Source organism: Rhinatrema bivittatum, chromosome 16 (assembly GCF_901001135.1).
Source record: "Rhinatrema bivittatum chromosome 16, aRhiBiv1.1, whole genome shotgun sequence".
Lineage (NCBI taxonomy): Eukaryota > Metazoa > Chordata > Amphibia > Gymnophiona > Rhinatrematidae > Rhinatrema > Rhinatrema bivittatum.
Window position 1 is genome coordinate 45,659,233 of NC_042630.1, and position 26,764 is coordinate 45,685,996.

The window sequence follows — 26,764 nt, forward strand, 5'->3', positions numbered from 1 at the left end:
TCCTATCCCATGACTTTTTAGTTTTCTTAGAAGACTCTCATGAGGGACTTTGTCAAACGCCTTCTGAAAATCCAAATACACTACTTCTACCTGTTCACCTTTATCCACTTGTTTATTTGTTAGGCAAGACTTCCCTTGGATAAATCCATGTAGACTGTGTTCTATTAAATCATGTCTTTCTATATGCTCTATGATTTTGATCTTGAGAATAGTTTCCACTATTTTTCCCAGCACTGAAGTCAGGGGTTACATTGGCCACCCTCCAGTCTTCAGGTACAATGGATGATTTTAATGATAGGTTACAATTTTTAACTAATAGATCAGAAATTTCATTTTTTAGTTCCTTCAGTACCCTAGGATGCATGCCATCTGGTCCAGGTGATTTGCTACTCTTAGAATGCTGGATATTACAGTTCATAAATGAATAAATACATAATAAGGAGTATCAGCAAGTCAGGAAAACTATAATCATTAATGAGAGAAATCACTGGTCTTGTAAAGATGACCCAGTCTTGTATTAGATGGATTGTCCAGAAAACTATGAAAAAAATAAAACTTAAAAAATGTTTTTTGTACAAATAAAACTCCAACACTAATATTTTGGCAATCCTGCATCAGGGGGAACAAAGTAAGTGAAAAGTTAACTGGATAAGGTGCACAGGTCTGCATCTCTCACCATCTCACGGAGTTTGAAACAGGTTACCATCTTCTTCGAACTCTGTGAGATTGTGACAGATCTGAATATGGGCACCTTATTCAGTATGTGTTCCACCTGATGCAGGACTACAGAAACATTAGCTAGGGTCAGGGTTTTTTTGCATGAAAAAAATGTAAACATTAACAGTGTTTGTTCTTTTCAGAGTTTTATGAACAATCATCTAACTCATTTGTGTTGAATGATGGAGAAGACTGAGTTGTCTTTACAAGGCCACCTTACACAGATAAAAACATGTCTACTCACATCAATTTTTTTTTTACAAACATTCCTGCTCCATTATTCCAGAAGCTACTTCCCTATGAGTTTCCTTAATGCATTTTTTATCTCCATGTTCCTCAGACTGTAAATGATTGGATTCAGCATGGGAGTGACAGTCGTGTACACCACAGACAGGAATTTACCCTGTTCCTGGGAGTATGTCGAGGTGGGTCTCAGATACATACAGAACACTGACAAATAAAACATGGAAACAACAGTGAGGTGGGAGGAGCAGGTGGAGAAAGCTTTACGCTTCCCCTCTGCAGAGCGGATCCTCAGGATTGCTGAGATGATGTAGATGTAAGATGTAAGAGTCACAAGGAAGGCAGGCACAGCCATGAAAGCAGATTCAACAAACACTAAGCTTTGCGTGGTGGCTGTGTCAGTGCAGGAAAGCTTTAACAGTGGCAAGAGATCACAGAAGAGGTGATTAATTTGGTTGGAATCACAGAATGAAAGGCGAGTGATAGAAGCTGTTACTGCCATAGAGTTCAGAAATCCAGTGATCCAGGAGGTTACGGCCAGCAGGACACAGACTCTGTGATTCATGATGAGCAAATAGTGTAAGGGGTCACAGACTGCCACATAGCGGTCATAAGCCATGGTGGTAAGAAGGAAGGCTTCAGTACAGGCATGGCCCATGAAGAAAAACAACTGCAAAATGCACCCAACATAGGAAATGGTCTTATCCCCTGAGTGGAAGATCTCCAGCAGTTTTGGGGTGACGGTGGAGGTGCAGCAAATGTCTGTGAGTGCCAGGTTACTGAGGAAGAAGTACATGGGGGTGTGCAGGCAGGGGTCAGCACGGGTCACTGTGATAATCACAAGGTTCCCCAGCAGGGTGATCAGGTAGATGAGCAGGAAGACCAGGAAGAGGGGAACCTGCAGCTGAGGATTATCAGAAAGTCCCAGAATAAGGAATTCTTTCACCATTGTCATATTTTCCATGTCCATTGGGTTCATCTCTCCTATCAAGGTTAAAAGTAAAAATCTGAATTGTGTACATTAAGTAAACTTCCTTACAATTTGTTTCCCTTCCTGAGGATCAGGCCAGCAGCCCTGGGAGTCCTGGGTGATGATCCTTCCACTGAGCTCTGTGGCCTAGTCCTCAGTGTCCCTGAACCTTACAGATGTTGCAATGAAGGGCCAGCAGTGAGTGTCTCTCTTCTGCAACTTGTCAGCTGTCACGCTTGGCCGTGCAATGTGAAACACCACTAGCGGTGAGCATACAATTGTAATAAAACTTGCATTCCAAATGCCTCATGAGCCTCTGTCCTGCATGCTGTTTAGAGAGACTGTGGTGCACATAAAAGGGATTGTAATGTTTATTACACTGGGAATGACAAATGCAAGTATTATTGCCATTGTATGTTTGCTCCTGAGGAAGCAGCTTCATCTCTGTGGCTGGCATTGGTTGCTCTCCTGTTAACTGGGAGATAACCCCCTTCCCTTCAGATCTAGATAGAGCTTCACCAAATATTAACGGGAAAGAGCTCCAACCTGTCACCTTCTTTGGGATCCAGGACAAACCACTTGTAGGGGATTTCCTGACTCCTGAACCATTTTACACCCCTGATATTCTGTTCTCTCCCACACTGCTGATGTTATGTTGTGAAGAAAGTCAATAGTGGACCCTTGGGCCGGCTGATATGGACGACGTCCACAGTTGGTAATGAGCCGGGAGGCGGAGCTTAGCTGGAGCTGAAGGATGATGTCTTCACCCTGGAAACCCGAGACCCCCCCAGGAGGGGCCCGTAGGGGTCCGAGTCGCTGGGACTTAGGAGAATCGTGAAGAAATCCGAGGATCGTAGCTGGCTGAGGGTAAGGAGAATCGTGAAGAAGTCCGAGGATCGTGGCTGGCTGAAGGCAAGGAGAATCGTGAAGAAGTCCGAGGATCGTGGCTGGCTGAAGGCAAGGAGAATCGTGAAGAAATCCGAGGGTCGTGGCTGGCTGAAGGCAAGGAGAATCGTGAAGAAGTCCGAGGGTCGTGGCTGGCTGAAGACAAGGAGAATCGTGAAGTCGGAGCTGGAGTCAAGGCGCAGCAGGAATGAGCTGGAACCTGAGCTGGAAGCAAGGCACGGCTGGAACAAGCAGGAACCAGAGCTGGAAGCAAGGCACGGCTGGAACAAGCAGGAACCAGAGCTGGAAGCAAGGCATGGCTGGAAGAAGCAGGAACCAGAGCTGGAAGCAAGGCACGGCTGGAACAAGCAGGAACCAGAGCTGGAAGCAAGGCACGGCTGGAACAAGCAGGAACAAGGCAACTAACCACTCAAAGAGCGACCACGTTGCAAAGGCAAGGTAAGGCAGTCAGACGCTGGTTTAAATAGCCAGCCAGCGTCTGACGTCAGGAACGGGGCGTTTCAGCACTTCCGGGTGCTGGACCTTTAAGAGCCCCCTCCTCGCGCGCGCGCGTGCCCAGGCAGTGGGAGGAGTCAGGCTCGGCCTTCGGCGGCGTCTCCACGTGGAGGGAGACGCTGCCTTGCGGCCCTACAGGCCCCAGACGCGGCGGATCGCGGCAGCCCCGGGGGAGCCGGCAGAAAGGTAAGGACCCGGTCGCTAGCCTGGCGACCGGGACCGCAACAGTACCCCCTCCTTTACGCCCCCTCTTCAAAGGGCTTGGCCTGTCAGGATGGTCTTGATGGTATTGTTGCAGAAGAGTCTTGTCCAAAATGTTGCGGGCAGGTTCCCACGTATTGTCTTCATTCCCACAACCTTCCCAAGCCAACAGATATTCCCAACGTCTGTTGGCGAAGCGCGCATCAAGGACCTCTCGTACCTGGAAGGTAGGATCCTCAACCGTAGTGGTGGAACCATCATCGAGCAGTCTGGGGTGAAATCTGGAAAGAATTACTGGTTTCAAAAGAGAAACATGAAAGACATCATGAATGCGTAGAGTGGTAGGGAGTCGAAGGCGATACGAGACCAAACCTACCCTCTCTGCTACGCGGAAAGGCCCACAGAACTTGGGTGAGAGTTTTTTGGATGGTTGTCTCAAGTGAATGTTCTTTGTACTGAGCCACACTCGATCGCCTGGAAGGAAAGTGAATGCAGGTTTTCGATGACGATCGTAGTGGTGTTTAGCAGTGCGTGCGACTTTATGGAGTCGATGTTGAACAGAGGACCAAAGTTTACTCAATTGGTCTGCGGTAACCTGAGCGGCAGGTGAGGAGGTTGGTACTGGTAGAGGTAATGGTGGTTTGAGTTGTTTACCATACACGATTTGAAAAGGCGACTTCCCTGTCGCCGTATGTATTTGATTGTTATATGCGAATTCCGCCCAGGGCAAAAGTTCTACCCAATTGTCTTGCTTGTGATTAATGAACGCTCGTAGGAACAACTTCAATGAACGATTCATGCGTTCTGTTTGCCCATTACTTTGTGGGTGGAAAGCGGTAGAGAAACTCAACTGGATCTTGAACTTTTTGCATAAGGCTTTCCAGTACCTGGCTGTGAACTGAGGACCCCTGTCAGACACAATGTCCTGAGGCAGACCATGTATACGAAATACATGATGTGTGAATAGAGAGGCCAATTCAGTGGCGGAAGGTAATTTGGGCAAAGGCACAAAGTGAGCCATTTTAGAGAAGCGGTCCACTGTGACCCATACCACGGTTTTGCCTTGCGAAGGCGGAAGTTCCACCATAAAGTCCGTGGCAATATGGGTCCATGGTTCTGTGGGTATGGGTAATGGTTGCAAAAAACCTCTCGGAGAGCCGTTTAGTGGTTTTTGCAGGGCGCAAGTAGGACAAGAGTTGATGTAGGTGGAAACGTCACGGCGAAGGCCGGGCCACCAATAGTAACGATTTATAAGGTCCAAAGTTCGTAGCCTACCAGCATGCCCCCCGGTCAGCGAGTCATGTCCCCAAGACAAAACTTTCTTCCGTAGTCTTTTAGGAACAGTAATTTTATTTGCGGGGGCAATGGAGGTGATACTTAGTTGAATACAAGCAGGGTCCAGGATGGTCTGTGGTGAGTCCTCCTCCTCCTCCGGCTGAGAAGTGCGAGAGAGGGCATCGGCCCGCACATTCTTCTCTGCTGGTCGAAACTTGAGGAGGAAATTAAAACGACTGAAGAAAAGTGACCATCTTGCTTGCCGCGGGTTTAGCCGTTGAGCTTGGGCTAAATACAATAAATTTTTGTGGTCCGTGTACACGGTTACCGGATGATTAGCCCCCTCTAGGCATTGCCTCCACTCCTCGAAGGCTAACTTGATGGCTAGGAGTTCTTTGTCCCCGATGCCGTAGTTACATTCGGCAGGTGAAAACTTTTTAGAAAAGTAGGAACATGGCATCAATTTGCCGGAAGCATCGTGTTGACTGAGAACGGCGCTGACAGCCAGGTTCGAGGCATCGACCTCCAAAATAAAGAGACGTTGTGGATCTGGGTGTCGTAGGCACGAGGCTGTTATGAAAGCTTGTTTTAACGCTTTAAAGGCCTCCGAGGCGGTAGTGGGCCAGTCATGAGCGTTAACTCCTTTGCGTGTAAGCGCAGTGAGGGGAGCTACCTTCTGGGAATAATGTGGTATGAAATGTCTGTAAAAGTTGGCAAAGCCAAGAAATCTTTGTAGAGCTTTCAGGCCAGACGGGCGAGGCCAGTTGGTAATGGCTGCCACCTTTTCTGGATCCATCTGGAAACCGGACGAGGAAACTATGTAACCCAAGAACGGAAGGGACTCACACTCAAACTGGCATTTTTCAAATTTAGCGTATAGATGATTGTCTCTCAACACCTGCAAAACCCGTTTGACGTGTTGGCGATGGGAGGAGAGATCTTGGGAATAGATCAAGACATCATCGAGGTAAACAATGACAAAGGAATGAAGCATCTCCCGGAGAACCTCGTTCATAAGATTCTGGAAGACAGCTGGGGCATTACATAAGCCGAAAGGCATTACCAGATATTCGTAATGTCCATCTCGAGTGTTGAACGCTGTCTTCCATTCGTCACCCGGACGAATACGAACAAGGTTATAGGCCCCACGCAAGTCCAGCTTTGTAAAAATCTTAGCCCCTTGAAGTCTATCGAGTAACTCCGGGATTAGCGGCAAAGGATAGCGATCCTTCTTTGTGATGGAATTCAGGCCTCGATAGTCTATGCATGGCCTGAGGGAACCGTCTTTCTTGGATACAAAAAAGAACCCAGCTCCTGCAGGGGAATGTGAAGGGCGAATGAAGCCCTTAGCAAGGTTTTCCGTGATGTAATCCGACATTGCACGGGTCTCTGGCAATGACAGAGGGTACACCCTACCCCGTGGTGGGGTGGAGCCTGGTAAGAGATCGATGGCACAGTCAAAAGGCCGATGGCATGGGAGGAGTTCGGCCTTTTGTTTAGAGAACACGTCAGAGTATTCTCGGTAAGGCTGAGGAAGTTCTAGGACTGAGTGAGAGAGTACTATCTCTGAACTTGGAAGAGGATCCAGGCAATTCTGGAAACAGTGAGAACTCCATTGCACAATCTGGAGGGAGTCCCAATGGATCACAGGAGCATGTTGTTGCAACCAGGGAAGTCCCAAGACCACAGGGTGCACAGATTTCTCAAGTAGTAAAAAAGAGATTGTCTCTGTGTGAAGCACACCAGTTCGTAAGGTGAGAGGCATCGTGATTTCAGAAATGTATCCCGGTAACGGGGTTCCCCGGATAGAGGTAACCCGTAATGGGGGTCTCCGATGCTTAGTAGGTAGTCCGAGCTGGTGTACCAGTTCTTTCCAAATAAAATTCCCTCCGGCACCGGAATCAATCAAAGCTAGCGTCTGGAAGGAACCTCCAGGATACTCCAAGGTTATAGGAACTGTACATTGAGGAGCAGGATTAACACAGCCTAGGGGAATCTCCTCATTTCTCCCTAGACTCGACCATTTCCCGGTCTTGCAGGACATTGAGCAAGGAAATGACCCTTAGTACCGCAATATAGGCAAAGACCCTGGATGCGGCGTTGTTTCTTCTCTTCCTCAGTTAGAGGTGCCCTTCCAAGTTGCATAGGTTCCTCCGAGGAACTGCCGGTGGCCGATGATGTTTTGTGAGGTACTACCATAGACCTGGAGAAGGAAGGTGCCAAGGAAACGGGACGACGAAGCACTCGAGCCTCCTTGGTTCGTTGTTGCAATCGTCGGTCTATCCTCCCTGCTAAGTCTATTACCCCATTCAGGGTGAGGGGCAGGTCGCGAGCCATCAACTCGTCCTTGATACGACCTGCGAGTCCTTCCAGGAAAATACCCCGTAAGCAGTCATCCTGCCAACCGAGTTCCATTGCCAGAGTACGGAATTCAATAGCATATTCTGCTAGTGAGCGGGACCCTTGTCTTAGCTGCAGGATTTCAGTGGTAGCGGTAGCTGCATGAGCTGGCTCGTCAAATGTCTGTTTGAAATGAGTCACGAAATCCTGTAAGTTGTGCAGCATGGCGTCTTGTTTCTCCCACATGGGAGAGGCCCACAGCATGGCCCTCCCATCGAGTAAAGACAAAATGTAAGCTACCTTGACGGCATCGGACGGGAACTGCCCCGGTAATAAGGTGAAACGGATGAAGCATTGGTTCAAAAACGCCCTGCACGATCTGGCATCCCCGGAATAACGTGTAGGCGCTGGAAGCTGAGTCTGAGCGGGAATTTGAACTGCCGGTGGAGGCAGAGGTTGTGCCACCGATGGAGGATTGGCGTCCAAGCGGCTGGCTAAACGATCCACCGTAGCAGCCAAGACTTCTAGGCATTGCTGTTGCTGCTGGATTCTTTGAGCCATGCCAGGGATGGCCTGCACAGGAGAGGAGTCCGCCGAGTCCATGGCCTTTGCAAACTGTTATGTTGTGAAGAAAGTCAATAGTGGACCCTTGGGCCGGCTGATATGGACGACGTCCACAGTTGGTAATGAGCCGGGAGGCGGAGCTTAGCTGGAGCTGAAGGATGACGTCTTCACCCTGGAAACCCGAGACCCCCCCAGGAGGGGCCCGTAGGGGTCCGAGTCGCTGGGACTTAGGAGAATCGTGAAGAAATCCGAGGATCGTAGCTGGCTGAGGGTAAGGAGAATCGTGAAGAAGTCCGAGGATCGTGGCTGGCTGAAGGCAAGGAGAATCGTGAAGAAGTCCGAGGATCGTGGCTGGCTGAAGGCAAGGAGAATCGTGAAGAAGTCCGAGGGTCGTGGCTGGCTGAAGACAAGGAGAATCGTGAAGTCGGAGCTGGAGTCAAGGCGCAGCAGGAACGAGCTGGAACCTGAGCTGGAAGCAAGGCACGGCTGGAACAAGCAGGAACCAGAGCTGGAAGCAAGGCACGGCTGGAACAAGCAGGAACCAGAGCTGGAAGCAAGGCACGGCTGGAACAAGCAGGAACCAGAGCTGGAAGCAAGGCACGGCTGGAACAAGCAGGAACCAGAGCTGGAAGCAAGGCACGGCTGGAACAAGCAGGAACCAGAGCTGGAAGCACGGCACGGCTGGAACAAGCAGGAACCAGAGCTGGAAGCACGGCACGGCTGGAACAAGCAGGAACCAGAGCTGGAAGCAAGGCACGGCTGGAACAAGCAGGAACAAGGCAACTAACCACTCAAAGAGCGACCACGTTGCAAAGGCAAGGTAAGGCAGTCAGACACTGGTTTAAATAGCCAGCCAGCGTCTGACGTCAGGAACGGGGCGTTTCAGCACTTCCGGGTGCTGGACCTTTAAGAGCCCCCTCCTCGCGTGCGCGCGTGCCCAGGCAGTGGAAGGAGTCAGGCTCGGCCTTCGGCGGCGTCTCCACGTGGAGGGAGACGCTGCCATGCGGCCCTACAGGCCCCAGACGCGGCGGATCGCGGCAGCCCCGGGGGAGCCGGCAGAAAGGTAAGGACCCGGTCGCTAGCCTGGCGACCGGGACCGCAACAGCTGATGCCTGTGCTGGAAGACAAGTGGGTGGGAATTTGCAACATTTACTTATTTCTTTAAAAACATTTAGGAATCCCTCAAAGCGATATACAATCAATATCATAATACACTTCAGTTACAATAAAACTAAAAGAGAACAGAACAAAAATCTGCACACATAATTAAAATACTTAAAATAATTGAAATGTTGAGAGTGTATGTGCTGTGTCCCTCACCTATCAGCCCAGGTTAGCCCCTTCAGTCACCTTTATTTACTGCTGCTGCTCACCAGCTATCTTTTCAGAGCTCTTTGAAACTTCATATCTCGTTCTTCTCTTAGCACCCCAGGAAACTCATTCCACAACTTCAGAATTGCTTTTGTAAAAGATTTTTCTTGTAACAAATTTTTCTAAAAGCTTTTACTGGTGGTAACTGCAGCTGTGATTTCTGATTTGATCTTTGCTCCCTCCCACTGATACACCACTGAATTCTGTGATCATCCTTACTGCTATTCCCCCATAATGTGTCTGAGAATTACCAAAATATGGAAATTTCAAATACACAACTTACCCGAGAGAGAAAAAGAGTCAGAGATTAGAGATGAAGGTGAGTGAGAGAATTGCTAAGGCAGGGCATCCCAAACCTGTCCTGGGAACCCCATAGCCCATCAGGTTTTCAGGGTATCCACAATGAATATGCATGAGATAGATCTGCATACACTAAAGACCCTTTTAAATTGCAACTGTCAAACTTATGACGGATTCTTCTATCGCAATATTTCAAAATACCATCATGTAACTCCGAAGATAGCTCTAGCCTAGTATATTTTTATATTGACAGTGAGACCTCATATATTATGGCGGGCTATTAATCCGTTTGCCCTTGAACGCCAATGTCAATATTATGCGGTGATATAATTTCAGCTTCACCGTATCAAAATGTTATAATCATCGGTCTCTCTGACAATTGTTAGTAGTAAGTCCTTGTGTCAATGTACACCATATTATAAAGGGCAGTGGAAAAGGTGAACACTTATCGTGGCACAGTGTGCAGATGTGCAGCAGGGTTAAAGCTCTGGCGTTGGCCCGACACGGCTCGTGTTTCTGGGAACCTTCTTCAGGGGCCGCCGTATGCCAGTACTGTAATATAATAAAACTAGGTTAAGACTTGAAACGAGAAATTTTTAACATAAACTGCAAGCTGCTCGGTACCTACTTTTTCCCAAGACTGCCGGTATGTTCTGCTGTGGGGCTGCAGCGATATTCGGGCAGCAGGATCTGCCATTTTAGACTACCTGTTTTGTACCTACCTCTGAGGGCGGAAACAATTAATGCTGACGTCAAACCACTTAACTCAAATGGATTAACTAAATGAGCGACGACCATTCCACAGATTCATTGAGACGAAGAGGTGATTCAGATGATAATGTAAAGATCCACCATTGTTCTCGGAAATTCAGTAATTGATTAATGTTGCCACCGCGGGAACTCGGCGTTATTTGTTCCAGGATTGTCCATCGGAGTTGGTCAAAAGTGTGGCCTAATGTGATACAGTGGTTAACCATAGGTGCCTCCATATTTGCGGTATTAAGGCGGCTCCGATGTTCAACCAGCCGCGTTTTAATTTTCCTGCTTGTGCGTCCAACATATGTTAATTGGCACGGACACTGTATCAAGTAAACCACCGATGTGGAATTACAGGTTGTTTCTGATCTTTTATAATAAATCTTGCCTGTGCGGGGGTGTTGCCAAGATGATCCCTCCATTGTGGTGGCACACATTCCACAACTGCCACATCCAATGTGATTACCTTGCTGAATGACTGTTTTCTGACCAGTGATTGCTGCGTGCACTATAAAGTCCTTTAAATTTTTGCTTCGTTGGTATGCAAACAACGGGTGCTCAGAAAAAATGTGATGCAATTGCAAAACATGCCAATGTCTTTTTATGCTTTGCATAATTAAATAAGATTTATCAGTGTGTGTGAGTACACAAATGTCAGTGGTGACAGGAGCCTGAATTTTGTATTCCAACAACCCTGATCGTGGGGAGTGCCACGCTCTTTTGAAAGCTTTGTATACTGCACTGTAAGGATATCCCCTAGAAAAAAACCTCTCTGCAAGGTTACCTGCTTGAGTTTTAAAGTCGAGATCTGATGAACATAGGCGTCTAAGCCTAAAAAATTGACTGACAGGGAGGCCTTGTTTAAATGCTCTAGGGTGAAAACTGTGATATCTAAGAAGATTGTTTCTTTCTGTATCTTTGCGATGAATGGAAGTGTGTAAGTGTTGATTATGAATGAAAATGGAAATATCTAAAAACGATATCTGTGTGTTGCTGTATTGTGTGGTAAATTTCAAATCACTGTCTACAGTATTTATCCAAACAAAAAATTCTTGAACTGAAAAGTTGTCTCGTCTCCAAAAAATGAGAAGATCGTCTATGTAACGGATCCAAAGAGCCACGGCGCTGAACCAATGGGAACTATATATGTAACTATTCATTTACCAATGGGAACTATATATGTAACTATTCATTTATCTGACTCCAAATATTACAAGAAACTAGAAAAGGATCCTACGGAGGAACTAACCCGTACCATTGAAATCCTACTGGAAGAAAAAGTGACACCATTCCTCACTTGTAAAGAACGCAATTTTCTATTCCAGCAACATCCTCGCATTCCCACATTATATGGAATACCCAAAGTTCATAAATCGTCAACTGACCCTCCTTTGAGACCCATAGTTTCTAGCAATGGGTCTTTACTGGAACCATTAGCCATCTTTCTCGACAAATTTTTGAAACCTTACGTTCAAAAAATGAAGTCATATATTCAAGACACTACAGCAGCTTTAAAAGAGTTGGCGAATTATTCAGTATTGACGGAACCCATAACTTTAGTCACGATGGATGTGGTCTCATTATACACAAATGTGTCTCATGTCACAGCTCTATTAACCATAGAGGAAACTCTTAAAAATAACATGGCAGGCTCCAGAATCCCGTTCTGGTTCATATATGAGGTAGCCAAATTAGTCATTCAAAAAAATTATTTTTCATTTAACACCCAATTTTACTTACAAATCCATGGCATAGCAATGGGGTCTTCAGCAGCCCCTTCAATTGCTAATTTGGTCATGGATAGACTTGAAAGACTTCACATATATAGTTCCCATTGGTTCAGCGCCGTGGCTCTTTGGATCCGTTACATAGACGATCTTCTCATTTTTTGGAGACGAGACAACTTTTCAGTTCAAGAATTTTTTGTTTGGATAAATACTGTAGACAGTGATTTGAAATTTACCACACAATACAGCAACACACAGATATCGTTTTTAGATATTTCCATTTTCATTCATAATCAACACTTACACACTTCCATTCATCGCAAAGATACAGAAAGAAACAATCTTCTTAGATATCACAGTTTTCACCCTAGAGCATTTAAACAAGGCCTCCCTGTCAGTCAATTTTTTAGGCTTAGACGCCTATGTTCATCAGATCTCGACTTTAAAACTCAAGCAGGTAACCTTGCAGAGAGGTTTTTTTCTAGGGGATATCCTTACAGTGCAGTATACAAAGCTTTCAAAAGAGCGTGGCACTCCCCACGATCAGGGTTGTTGGAATACAAAATTCAGGCTCCTGTCACCACTGACATTTGTGTACTCACACACACTGATAAATATTATTTAATTATGCAAAGCATAAAAAGACATTGGCATGTTTTGCAATTGCATCACATTTTTTCTGAGCACCCGTTGTTTGCATACCAACGAAGCAAAAATTTAAAGGACTTTATAGTGCACGCAGCAATCACTGGTCAGAAAACAGTCATTCAGCAAGGTAATCACATTGGATGTGGCAGTTGTGGAATGTGTGCCACCACAATGGAGGGATCATCTTGGCAACACCCCCGCACAGGCAAGATTTATTATAAAAGATCAGAAACAACCTGTAATTCAGCTTACCCACGGCAGCTCCAGCGCCGACCACGAGGCTGCCCCGATAAAAACCGCGCCTCTCCTCCGCCTCCTTCCTCGCCGGAACGAATCATCTGTTTCAGCCGCACAGCCAATCGGGGGACAGCCCCTTTGGCTTAAATCGTCGAGCGGCACAAAAACAAAATCCTTTTCGCTGCAAAAGGAGCTTCGGGATCGCTGAGGGCCTGCGCATTCGGCGCCGAGACCTGCCGGGGTAAGGCCTTTACATTTTCAGCTTACCCACGGCAGCTCCAGCGCCGACCACGAGGCTGCCCCGATAAAAACCGCGCCTCTCCTCCGCCTCCTTCCTCGCCGGAACGAATCATCTGTTTCAGCCGCACAGCCAATCGGGGGACAGCCCCTTCCGCTTAAATTGATAGGCGGTAGCTAGGCGCCGTGCGCCGGGCGTCGCGCGCACGAAGGAGCGCGACAAAGGGGCCTGCCCCTTTGTTTCGCCCCTTCGGTTCACCCCGAGCAGCACCCCACTAAGCTTCCTAAACTGTTTCTAACATTTTCACTAAAGCTAAGAACACCCCACCAGAAGCAGCCGCCAGAGACAACTACCCTCACCAAGAGAACCACGATCTTCAAAGACAAGCCTCAGACCGTTTGCAAACTCAGCCCTACCAACACCTTTGACCTCACATCAAGCGCATCACACCTAACTGTGTCTCCTTCAGAAGACTTTCACATGACCTTATTGACTAAACTCATAGCGTAAAATACGTAACAGTATCTGAATATTACAAACCTCTTTATCCATATGCCAACGTACTCTGTTCTATTACTTTAAGTATGACAAACTGCATTAATCTTTTCTACTGCATTCCTCTGGTAAAGTGCTGTACCCTGTACTCTGTTAAATTGGTTATCTTCCGCTTCAATTGCATTATTCCGGTCAAGTACTCTAATGTTGTTAAACTGCATTAACCTATTCATTTGCACCACTGAAGCTACATCTGTATCAATCTGCTACAACTGCATTATTCTGTTCAATTGCTTTACTGTGTCTGCAGCTCACAATTCTCCTTCTCCACGACACTCCCCTGCTAGCCCTCTACCCAATAATGCCCCCACACGCTCACCCCTGTCCCCCCAACTATCTAATCGGACACCCCTCAAAACTTTCCCTCCCCCCTTTCTCCCACCACAACACTCTAAAAAGGCGTCTGACCTCAATCCCCATTTCTCTCACCCCGCAAGCCCTCACCATCTCCCTCATCTCCCTTCTACTCATTAATGCCCAATCCCTAAGACAAAAAACTCATCTTCTCCATGATATCTTAACTGACTCCAAACCAGAAATTCTTGCTGTTACCGAAACCTGGTTCAAACCCTGTGACACCCCACTTATTAACCAACTTCCTTCTGAAACCTATGACATTTTTTCCATCCCCCGCAAAAAGAAGAGAGGAGGGGGCCTACTCCTCATAGCTAAAAAGGAATTCAAGCTTACCTCACAAACCTGCAATATTCCCAATCAATACGAAGTAGGCCTTTTCAAATCGCAATCTTTACAAATCTGCCTTATCTATACCCCCCCTGGCCTTCTAGAAAAAGACCCCTCCCCCCTCATTGAATTCCTCACCACCTCCCTCTCTCCCGACATCCCTACGATACTCCTCGGCGACTTTAACCTCCATGTTGATTCCGTTCCACAATCCCCACCATGCGAAGCCTTCATCTCTTCCTTAGACGCAATGGGCCTCACCCAACTTATCCACTCCCCAACCCACAAAGCAGGTCACACCCTCGACCTTATCTTCACCAACTCACTCATCAATGTCATCCACTCCCCCACATGCCTCCCCGTCCCCTGGTCCGACCACTCCATCATCAACGCAACTCTCTCCCTACAAACCCCATCTACACCCTCTCCCTCTCAGCCTAAATCATTCCAATTTCGTAAAACCTGTCCCCTAGAAACCCTTGCCACGGCTTGCTCCAACATCCCAAATCACATTGACCTGGAGACAGCAGATAGTGCCATATCCTCCTGGACTGAAACTACCCAAGAAATCGCTAACAAATTATGCCCAGTCATCCGAAAAACTATCACACAACCCAAATCATCCAAAAAACCCTGGTACACCCAGACACTCAAAACCCAAAAAACCAAGCTTAGAGCAGCAGAAAGACTTTGGCGCAAACATCCCACTCCTGCCTCAAAAACCAGCTATTATCAACTCATGCATGCATACAGAAATGCCATCCAAACAACAAAAAAAGAATACTATGCCAAAAAAATTCACCACCTCCAATTCAACCCAAAGGCCCTATTTACCCTAGTCTCAAATCTTACTAAACCCATCGTGTCTACACCCCAAGTCCCCCCCTCACAGACACGATGCAATGAAATTGCCCTTTTCTTTAAGAACAAAATATCAAATATCACAGCCAAGTTTAACCCTAACACCAAAAATTCCTCTAACACCAATAGTATAACCCCCCCCACCCCACACACTCCCACCTCTCTCTCCTCTTTTGAACCCTCCTCTACCCTAGAAATAGAAAACATTTTAAAAAAGATGAGACCCTCTTCCCACCCCTCAGAAACTATCCCTACTAAATTACTACTCGCTATTCCTAAAACAATAGCCTCTTCACTCTCCAAAATCGTGAACTCTTCCCTGGAACACGGCCTTGTCCCTATCCCCCTGAAACAAGCCGTGGTCAAACCCATTCTAAAAAAACCCTCCCTCGATCCCTCCAACCTATCTAACCTCCGTCCCATTTCCAACCTCCCCTTCCTCTCCAAAATCACGGAGAAACTAGTTAACTCCCGTCTCTCTGACCACCTAGAACAAGCCAACATACTCCCTCCAACACAATATGGTTTCCGAAAACACCTCAGTACAGAATCCCTTCTCCTCTCCCTCACAGACACTATCATCAAAGGTATGGATGCCGGTAACTCCTACCTTATCGCCATGCTAGATATTTCCGCCGCTTTCGATACAGTAAATCATAACATCCTCATCAACACTCTCATCAGCATAGGAATCACAGGTACCGCTCTTTCTTGGATAAAGTCCTTCCTCCAAAACCGAACTTACACAGTCCTCACCGACAATTTTACATCCCCCCCTGTTAATCTCGACTGTGGCGTTCCCCAAGGATCCTCCCTTTCTTCCACCCTTTTTAACATCTACATGCTCCCCCTCACAAACCTCCTCTCCAACCTTGGTATTACACACTTCATCTATGCCGATGATGTGCAAATCCTCATACCCTTCACAAATTCTGTACTCACTGCTCTTCAAAAATGGAACACCATTCTCACCTCCATAAACCAACTCCTCACTGACATGCACCTAGCCCTTAATCCGCAAAAAACGGAACTCCTCCTCATCTCCTCAAAACAAGCTTCCATACCCTTTCCCTCCACCCTCCACCCCCCCAACTTTCTCTCTGACACAAGAAACCTGGGGGTTATTCTCGATAACCAACTAACCTTCAAACCATACATCAAATCTATCCTTAGCAGCTGTTACTTCAAACTACAAACCCTCAAAAAACTCAAACCTCTTCTCTACTTCTCTGATTTCCGCACAGTACTTCAATCTATAATTTTCTCAAAAATTGATTACTGTAATGCACTCCTACTTGGTCTCCCTGCTACCCACATCAAACCTCTACAACTCCTTCAAAACGCCACTGCACGCATCCTAACCAATGCCAATAAGAAAGACCATATTACTCCCACCCTCATTAATCTCCATTGGCTTCCCATTCACTCACGAATTATTTACAAGACCCTTACCCTCATCCACAAAAGTATTACTAACGAACATTACAATTGGCTAAACCCACCTTTCCTCCCTCGTACCTCCACAAGACCCACCCGCTCCTCTCTCCGTGGTACCCTCATTCCTCCTTCCATAAAATCCACAAGACTCATCTCCACCACCAATAGGGCCCTCTCCCTCGCAGGCCCTTCCCTCTGGAACTCCATGCCTCCTGACCTACGTACCGAAACCTCCACACCCACATTCAAAAAGAAACTCAAAACCTGGCTCTTCCTCCAAGCTTACCCCCAATCATCTTCATCTCTCACTAACACCCTAACCGGATCACCACCTCTCACCAGTACTCCCCCTCAGGACCTACACCCGACACCCACCCCCTCCAAGGACCCTCAAACCTAAACAAAAAAAAAAAAAAAAAAAAAAAAAAAAAAAAAACAAACCTTGTATATAACCTATGTATATATTAATTGTCCCTTGAACCCCTGTACATATCTTTTCCTTCAGTTTTCCTTTTTCACCCCTCCCCCCCTCCTTTTTGTCCCGTATATCCCTACCCTTCCCTCCCCTACTTATTTATCTAGTTAATTGCCATGTTACTGCATTATGTTAAAAACTGTTCCTTGTAAAGGCCTTGCCTATATATTACTTGTTATAAGTTATCTGTAAACCGGCACGATGTGCAAACGGTTGTCGGTATATAAAATCAAATAAATAAATAAATAAATAAATAATTCCACATCGGTGGTTTACTTGATACAGTGTCCGTGCCAATTAACATATGTTGGACGCACAAGCAGGAAAATTAAAACGCGGCTGGTTGAACATCGGAGCCGCCTTAATACCGCAAATATGGAGGCACCTATGGTTAACCACTGTATCACATTAGGCCACACTTTTGACCAACTCCGATGGACAATCCTGGAACAAATAACGCCGAGTTCCCGCGGTGGCAACATTAATCAATTACTGAATTTCCGAGAACAATGGTGGATCTTTACATTATCATCTGAATCACCTCTTGGTCTCAATGAATCTGTGGAATGGTCGTCGCTCATTTAGTTAATCCATTTGAGTTAAGTGGTTTGACGTCAGCATTAATTGTTTCCGCCCTCAGAGGTAGGTACAAAACAGGTAGTCTAAAATGGCAGATCCTGCTGCCCGAATATCGCTGCAGCCCCACAGCAGAACATACCGGCAGTCTTGGGAAAAAGTAGGGTACCGAGCAGCTTGCAGTTTATGTTAAAAATTTCTCGTTTCAAGTCTTAACCTAGTTTTATTATATTACAGTACTGGCATACGGCGGCCCCTGAAGAAGGTTCCCAGAAACACGAGCCGTGTCGGGCCAACGCCAGAGCTTTAACCCTGCTGCACATCTGCACACTGTGCCACGATAAGTGTTCACCTTTTCCACTGCCCTTTATAATATGGTGTACATTGACACAAGGACTTACTACTAACAATTGTCAGAGAGACCGATGATTATAACATTTTGATACGGTGAAGCTGAAATTATATCACCGCATAATATTGACATTGGCGTTCAAGGGCAAACGGATTAATAGCCCGCCATAATATATGAGGTCTCACTGTCAATATAAAAATATACTAGGCTAGAGCTATCTTCGGAGTTACATGATGGTATTTTGAAATATTACACTAAAGACCCAGCATATGCAAATATGTCATGTATATTCATTGTGGATATCCTGAAAATCTGACAGGCTGTGAAGCCCTGCACTAACATAAAGGTCACTCACAGAGAGTCAGTGACAGAGCCGGGGATTAGAAGTGAGGCACACAGAGATAAAGTGACTCCCCTGAGGTCATGCACAGAGAGTTAGTGACAGAGCCAGGGATTAGAACTGAGGCACACGGAGATAAAGTGATTCCCCTGAGGTCACACACAGAGAGTCAGTGACAGAGCCGGGGATTAGAGGTGAGGCACACAGAGATAAAGTGACTCCCCTGAAGTCACACACACATAGTAAGTGACAGAGCCGGGGATTAGAGCTGAGGCATAGGTTGATAAAGTGACTCCCCTGAAGTCACACACACATAGTAAGTGACAGAGCCGGGGATTAGAACTGAGGCACAGGGAGATAAAGTGATTCCCCTGAGGTCACACACACAGAGTTAGTGACAGAGCCGGGGATTAGAACTGAGGCACATGGAGATAAAGTGATTCCCCTGAGGTCACACACAGAGAGTCAGTGACAGAGCCGGGGATTAGAAGTGAGGCACAGGTTGATAAAGTGACTCCCCTGAAGTCACACACACATAGTAAGTGAAAGAGCCAGGGATTAGAGCTGAGGCACAGGGAGATAAAGTGACTCCCCTGAGGGTCAAACAAGCAAAGGTAGAATGTTGATTAGAACTCACAAGTTCATAATATTTTGAGTTCACCACTTTATCACCAGTGCAAACAATATATTGTATTGTATGTGTTATTCACTTACATAGTTGCATATTAATCAGATTAATTTTCATCTGTTGTTTGTCTGATGAGGAAAGCTTTTGTAAATTATGTATTTTAATAACGTTTGGAAAACAAAAAGGATAGATGCCTAGGTCTTTTTCAAATCTTTATTGGAGTAGAGATGTGTTTAAAATATACAGCTGCTGCCTCAGGGGCTTAAATGCTCATTGGACTCAAATTTGTTAAGATGGTTTCAAATTCATAAACCACTATTCTTAATAAATGATCCGCAGTGGTAATAAATCTTGTCTCATTCGGACCCGATCGTAATTTGATGAAATTGAATCATCTCATTGCGCCTTGCGCTCCACCATCGGATATATGGTCTCAACTCTTTTCAAGAGTAGATGATTCAATTTACTAAGAATAGTGGTTTATGAATTTAAACCACCTTAACAAATTTGAGTCCAATGAGTGTTTAAGCCCCTGAGGCAGCAGCTGTATATTTTAAACATGTCTCTACTCCAATAATGATTTGAAAAAGACCTAGGCATCTATCCTTTTTGTTTTCCTAATTGCTTTTTTAGATCGCCTACCTTCATGTTTCTTGGGTCCATCCCTTTTAATAACATTTGTAAATTGTTTTGAAGAAAGCATGTTTACATTACTAATGTATTTACTGCTGTCTGTCATCCATTTTGAACACAGAAACTCCTTGTAAAAGCAGAATAGAAATGCCTTTTTAAGTTAAAGAAAATTTAATTTCTGAAAGTGTAATACTCACTGTTCCCCTTGAAAACACAGCGCTTCTCTGTTTAGAGAGAAGGGATCCTTCCTAAACCTTCATGATTAGAAGGAATAGAGAGCGAGGAAAGAATGCTTTTCTTTTCTATCTTGCAGAGGGTCTGGAGAAGATGTCCTGATGAAGGGTACACAGCCTCTGTCCCCTGGTGTCCCTTCAAACAGGCTCCGTCTTACCCCTGTCACATCAGATCTGTGCAGCTCCTCTCCATCAAAGTTCATAGATTCAGTCAAGATAAACCCATCTTACATTCTCTGTGAAAAATATATTTGTGATCTCTTTTGGCTGCTCTTGACTAGGAGGGTCTGAATAAAGCTGTATAAGTTGCATCTGATGATAGAGCGCAGCTCACAGAAAGGCATTAAAGTTGCACGTTACAGGATGGCTGCCTCCTCTCCTCCAATAGGGATCAGGCAAGGGCAGCTCGGGTGTCTTAAATGCTTTGGGAAGAGGACGCAGAGAGAAAAGTGTTTATGTCCATCTGGGAAATCAAGAAGTCCATCAAACAATTAAGGGAAGTTTTCTGCTCTGTGCCTGAGTTGCCTGAAAAGTTTAGTGTTACATAGAAACAGAGAAACATGGAAACAGAGAAATGACAGCTAAAAAGGACCAAATGATCCACCCCCATCTGCCCAGCAAGCTTATGCTTATGCCAGTATCTGCTGCACTGTGCTTATCAGTTTCCCAGACTGTAAAAGTAAGGGCCCTCAGATGCTTTTCAATCCAATTTCCCTTAACTTTTCTGGTGGAAGCAGAGAGCATTGTTGGAGTTGCATCAAAAGTTTCAGGCTTTGCGGTAGATTTTAATAGACATGCATTCGCGTCCATGTGCATGCACTATCTGGTGCGCACAAATCGGCATGCAATTTTATAACATGCGTGTGCAGGCGTGTGCATGTTATAAAATCAGGAGTCAGTGCATGCAAGGGGGTGCACAATTGTGCACCTTGCGTGCACTGAGCCTGCGCCAAACCAGGCTGCCTTCCCCCGTTCCCTCCTAAGCCGCTCTGAAATCAGATCGGCCTAGGAGGGAACTTCCCTACCCCCCCCCACCCCACCTTCCCCCTACCTTCCCTGCCCTTCTCCCCTACATTTTTCTTCTTTTAACTTTTGTTTTAAAACTTACTTTAGCCCTGGGGCTGAAGTAAGTTGCGTGCGCCGGCCAACTGCCGGCACGTGATCCCTGGCACAGCGGCAAATGGCCACTGTGCCGGGAGCCACTGACCCTGTCCGACCCCGCCCCCTCCCTGCCCCTTTTTGTATGCCCTAGGACTTATACGCGTCCTGAGGCATTACGTGCGTCGCTGGGCCTTTTTAAAAAAGGCCCAGCACACGTAACCTTTTGAAAATCTGCCCCTTAGATTTAAGGGTAGTAAAGGCCACATTGGCAAGTTATTCCCATGTTTATTTGTTCCTCAAACCGTAAAAGTCAGTGAGGTGAATTTTCAAAGAGTTTCTCGCATTATAAGACCCATATAAGCGAGTATCTGGGCTGAGTATGAGCAACTTGTATTTTAAAACAGCTCAATTACATGCGTATATGCACATGCATGAGCCACCCGTGGAAAAAAGGGGCGGAGTTAGAGCATCTGGAGCAGGGCCATCATTTACTTCTGTAAATTCCAATTTTAAATCCCATGCCCGCAGTGTGTATATATTTACTTCTGCTCTTGATGATGTGCAAGTCTGAAAAAATTCATTTTAGGCCTAAAATGCCAGGGTGAGGGGTCTGGATAAACAGGAAGGATTATAGGAAGGAAAACCAGAGGGGTCTGGATGACAAACTGGTGGACAAATTGGGCAAACTGGCTATTTCCTTCATACGTGTTTTAAAAAAATGCTTAGCTGCGTGTTTTAAAGCCAAAAAATTAAGAACATAAGAACTTAAGAAATTGCCATGCTGAATCAGACCAAAGGTCCATCAAGCCCAGCATCCTGTTTCCAACAGAGGCCAATCCAGGCCTCAAGAACCTGGCAATTACCCAAACATCAAGAAGATCCCATGCTACTGATGCCAGTAATATCAGAGGCCATTCCCTAAGTCAGCTTGATTAATAGCAGGTAATGGACTTCTCCTCCTAGAACTTATCCAAACCCAAGGTCCAAGGGCCCCAACGTGGGATGTGCACTGTAATCCACTCTGAAGTGTCTAAAAGGCAGAATATAAATCAAATACACAAATAAATAAATAAATAAATATATGTACACACATTCATAAAATATAATTTGGTTCACAGGATAAGCCAAGTGCTCCCATAAACTACTTCCCTATCACTTTCCTCAATGCATTTTTTACCTCCTTATTCCTCAGACTATAAATGATGGGGTTCAGCATGGGGATGAAAGCTTTGTAAAGCACAGACATGATTTTACCCTTCTCCAGGGAATATGTTGAGTTGGGTCTCAGGTACATGAAGAAGAGTGACAGATAATACAGGGAGACAACAGTGAGGTGAGAGGAGCAGGTAAAGAAAGCTTTGCGCGTCCCCTCCACAGAGTGGATTCTCAGGATGGCTGCGATGATGTATTTGTAAGATGTAAGAGTCACTAGGAAGACAGGCACTGATATCAATGCACCTTCAACAAATAATACAGTTTCAGGACCAGCTGTGTCAGAGCAGGATAGTTTTAACAGTGGCATGAGGTCACAGAAGATGTGGTTGATCATATTAGAGTCACAAAATGAAAGTCGGGTGACAGAAGCCGTGATTGTCCCAGAATTCAGAAAACCGATCATCCAGGAGGTGGTCGCCAGCAGGACACAGAGTCTCTGACTCATGATGATGGAATAGTGCAAGGGGTCACAAACTGCTGCATATCGGTCATAAGCCATGGCAGTGAGAAGAAAAGCCTCAACAGAGGTGGAACCCAAGAAGAAAAACAACTGCACAAAGCATCTAGAATAGGTAATGGTCTTGTTCTCTAACAGGAAGATCTCCAGCAATTTTGGGACAATGGTGGAGCTGTAGCAGATATCTGTGAGAGAGAGGTTACTGAGGAAGAAGTACATGGGGGTGTGCAGGCGGGGGTCAGCACAGGTCACTGTGATAATCACAAGGTTCCCCAGCAGGAAGACCAGGAAGAGTGGAATCTGCAGCTGGGGATTATCAGAAAGTCCCAGAATAATAAATTCTGTCACCATCGTCATATTTTTGACATCCATTGAGGCCATTTCTCTATCCTGGGAGTATAAAAAGAAATGATAAATGTTATGTATGTTAAGTACAGATGTCAGTGAATTTTACAGATGCTGCAATGTATGGCCAGCAATGAAAGTTGATGATCTGCACCTCACCAGGTGTCACATAAATCTCATAGCCAGTGTGTTGGCCTTTCATTGCATTGGGAGAGAAGGGGAGATTATGCAAAGTATTCTGTTATTAGAAGTCTTATCCTATTTTGTAACTGGTTTGAAAATTGTGTCTAGCATTGAAATTAGTTAAAAGCAAACCAAGCAAGCATTTAGTCAGAGAGGGTTAGAATGATTTCAGATGTGAATGTTCAGTGACTGCTTTGATCCCCTTCTTAGGAAAGGTGACACAAGGAAAACTGAAGATGCTAAGGTAGAAGAGTCTGTATATAATGGCAAACTCTGAAATTCATGTAGATTGTGGTGCATCTATGAACTCTCTTTCTCCCTCTCCTCCCATCCTGCCCCTCTCCCAGTTACACAAACACATTTTCTTGTAATCCTTCCCACCCTCATGCTACCAGTATCTCTCTTTCAACCCTTCCTCCCCTTTGTTCTCCCTCACCCTTCTCTCTCACTCCCTCCTTTGTTCTTCTCCTCCTCCTCTTCCATTTCACTATCCCTGCCCTTTCTCTCCCTCCTGCATGGTCTCTCTCCCTGCTCTCCCCTTATCTTCTCCCAATAACTCAGCGTACCCCGGATCACACCAAGGAGTTCTCTATGATCTCTAAATCTGAGCAGGAGGGTGTTAGTCTGGCTCAACATCTTCTACACTGGAAGCAACAGACAAGGCTGTGCAAGCCCAAACAACTCAAGATTGGACTATGGATTAAAATTTACAAGAAATGGCCCAAATTAAAGTTTATTGTTAAAGGGCTGGGTGTGGCTAGAAAATGTATATTGGCCAAATGGATCCTTCATGATGTTCCTACACGAAATCAGTGGGTTGTGGAAATGTCTGACCTTTTGAATGTAGATTTCAGGACCTGCACTATGAACAAGCCTCAGAGAGGATCTTCCTTCCATAAGATTTGGGGGGGAGGGCATATATTAAAATCTTGCCCGCTTCTCTTCAACTGCTTCACAAGATCCACATGTTAAGGCTTACAGATACATGAAGGGCTTTGCTTCTATGTTTTTCAAAAGGCTTTCCATGTCTGGGAGGGGAAGGGGGTATGGAATATTGGGTGATGGGAGGGCTATTGCTACTGTACATAAATGTTGTTTATTGTTACATGGTTTTGGAAACTCAATACAAAAAAAATTACAAGAGATGTAAAGTATTCCTTCTTTTTTATATATTTAACAACAATTTCTCACTAGGCATTTTTGGAAGAGCAGATAATAATCAACAGGTACCCCTCTCTCCTAAGTCTATTAAACTCCTGTCTGACAGTGACCAGCTCAGGTCACTTGGATTTATCCAGCATATCCTAGTGGGGGAGATTCATTGCTTGTTGTTCATTCTTAGACCTAATAATTGACAGTCCCTAAGCTTACTTACCTAAGAACCTCTCCTTCAGAAGCGTCTCAAACAGTTTTTAAATCCAGTTATGCTACGAGACCTGCACATTCAACAACCAGTTCTTTTCATGTACGGGTCCTGATCCTAGGACCATTTCAAAGGGTAAATAACCATTCCCTGTTTGCCTGTTCCAGCCTTCTCATGGTTTTATAAACCTCCATCATATCCCTTCTTAGTCTGAAGAGCCAAACCTCTTCTCAGTCTCTGAAGAGACCTTATTGGTTCAGCCTTTCTCCACAAGGGAGCCTTTCCAGTCCCTTTATCATTCCTGTCTCCCTTCACTGCACCTTTTCTAGTCCATGTCCTTTTGGAGCTGGGGGTGAGCAGAACTGCACTCAATAGTCAAGATGTGGTCACATCATGGAGCAGTACAGAGACCTGGGGTGAATTTCATCCTAAATTGCTTACGTTAATTATAAGACAAAATGATTTATTCTTATTTCTTTTATTAACTTAAATTTGTTACTCACCTTTCTACCAATGTTCAAAGTGGTTTACAAGAAAGACTCCCCTCACCCCCTAAGTTTTTAAAACAAAGTTTTATTCACACAGCTGATGTGTAGAATCTTTTCCCTTCCAAAACTTGCAATAAATTATTTCCTTGAGCCAAAGAAGCTGATGGTAAACCGACTCATATCTGTGTAAATTAAAGTGACTCTCTAGCATTTAAAACCTGTCTCATTCTGTTCTGGTACAGATCTGAGTTCTGGCACTGTTTAATATTTCACGTGAACGAGCTACAGACTGGACGCGTCCCCACAGCACCTGGAGACATCCCCCCTCCATTCAGATCTGTACCAACTTACCCGAGTATTAATGGGAAAGAGCCTCCATTTTCTGCGGGAACAGGACGATTCACTTGAGGGGAATTTCCTGACTCCTGATATTCTGTTCTCTCTCACTCTATTGATGACTGTGTTGGAAGACAAGGGGGAGGAAACTGCAATATTGTTTCTCTAAATAAGGTTTCTGCAATCAGCCTAACAGATATTCCCACCCCAATGTTTTCTGAGAATTACTAAAAGATGGAAATATTAAACACAAGGCCTTCCCAAGAGATAAGAATAAGAAACAAGTGTGAATTTATTTATTTATATCATTTTTTTATTTGTTTACACTTTTTTAAATATCACAGTGTAAAATAGCGCACAAAGGGGTTCACAAAATACATTCAGAATTATTAAAACAATAAAATCACCAGCAAGTACACTTATTCTCTGAAATACAGGATGGTTAGAACGAGATGATTAGGAGAGCAAAAGTCACACATAGAACCGGGAATTAGAGCTGAGGCACAGGGAGATAAAAAGGGACTCCCATAGGATCGCACACAGGGAGTCAGTAACAGAGCCAAAGATTAGAACATAAGGCTTACAATTCTGGATCAGACTAAGGATCCATCAAGCTCAGTATCCTGTTTCCAACAGTGGCCAAAGGTGACAAGTACCTGGCAGGATCCCAAGGGGTAGAGAGATTCCAAGCTGCTTATCCCAGGGATAAGTAATGGATTTCTGCAACTCCACCTTAAAAACGGTTTATGGACTTTTCCTCCAGGAACTTGTCCAAACCTTTTTTAAACGCAGCTACACTAATAGCTTCCACCACATCCTCTGGTAATAATTTCCAGAGTTTAATTATGAGTTGAGTAAAAAAAAAAATATTTGCACTTATTAGTTTTAAATGTTTTACCCAGTAACTTCATTGGGTGTCCCCTGGTCTTTGTACTTTTTGAAAGTGTAAACAACTGATTAACCTTTTCTTGTTCCATTCCACTCATTATTTTATAGATCTCTATCATATCTCCCCCTCAGCCATCTCTTCTCCAAGCTGAAGAGTCCTAACCTTTTTAGCCTTTCTTCATAAGGGAATTGTTCCATCCCCTTTATCATTTTGGTCACCTTCTCTGTATCTTTTCTAGTTCTGCTGTATCTTTTTTTAGATGTGGTGACCAGAACTGCACACAATACTCAAGATGAGGTTGCATCATACGGAGGCATTAGGGTATTCTCTCTTTTATTCTCCATTCCTTTCCTAATAATCCCTAACATTCTATTTGCTTTCTTGGCTGCTGCTGTATTTTCAGCGATGACACCTAGATCCTTTTTTTTGAGTGGTGTCTCCTAATGTGGAGCCTTAGAATTGAGGTTTAATCAGAAAATCACAAGAGCAAAGGTAAAACTAAAGAGTCAGTGACACAGCCAAGGATTAGAGCTAAAAAACCAGAAGATAAAGTGACCCCCCTCCCTCCCAGGGTTTACACAGAAAGAGTCAGTGACAGAGCTGGGGATTAGAGCTAAGGCACAGG

General features: G+C 45.1%; 2 protein-coding genes across 2 annotated transcripts; both read right to left on the bottom strand.

The window, feature by feature from the left end:
- Positions 1–1,006: 1,006 nt before the first annotated feature.
- Positions 1,007–1,930, bottom strand: LOC115077596 (olfactory receptor 5B21-like). The gene has a single exon (XM_029579892.1). The coding sequence runs from the start codon at positions 1,928–1,930 to the stop codon at positions 1,007–1,009; it is 924 nt and encodes a 307-aa protein (XP_029435752.1).
- A 20,074-nt stretch (positions 1,931–22,004) lies between these two features.
- LOC115077597 (olfactory receptor 5B21-like) lies at positions 22,005–22,907 on the bottom strand. Its single transcript, XM_029579893.1, has one exon. It carries the CDS (start codon positions 22,905–22,907, stop codon positions 22,005–22,007), a length of 903 nt encoding a protein of 300 aa, XP_029435753.1.
- Between the last annotated feature and the right edge of the window lie 3,857 nt (positions 22,908–26,764).

Excerpts from the sequence above, each read along its gene's own strand:
- LOC115077596 (XM_029579892.1), bottom strand. The coding sequence starts at position 1,930 with ATGGACATGGAAAATATGACAATGGTGAAAGAATTCCTTATTCTGGGA.
- LOC115077597 (XM_029579893.1), bottom strand. The coding sequence starts at position 22,907 with ATGGATGTCAAAAATATGACGATGGTGACAGAATTTATTATTCTGGGA.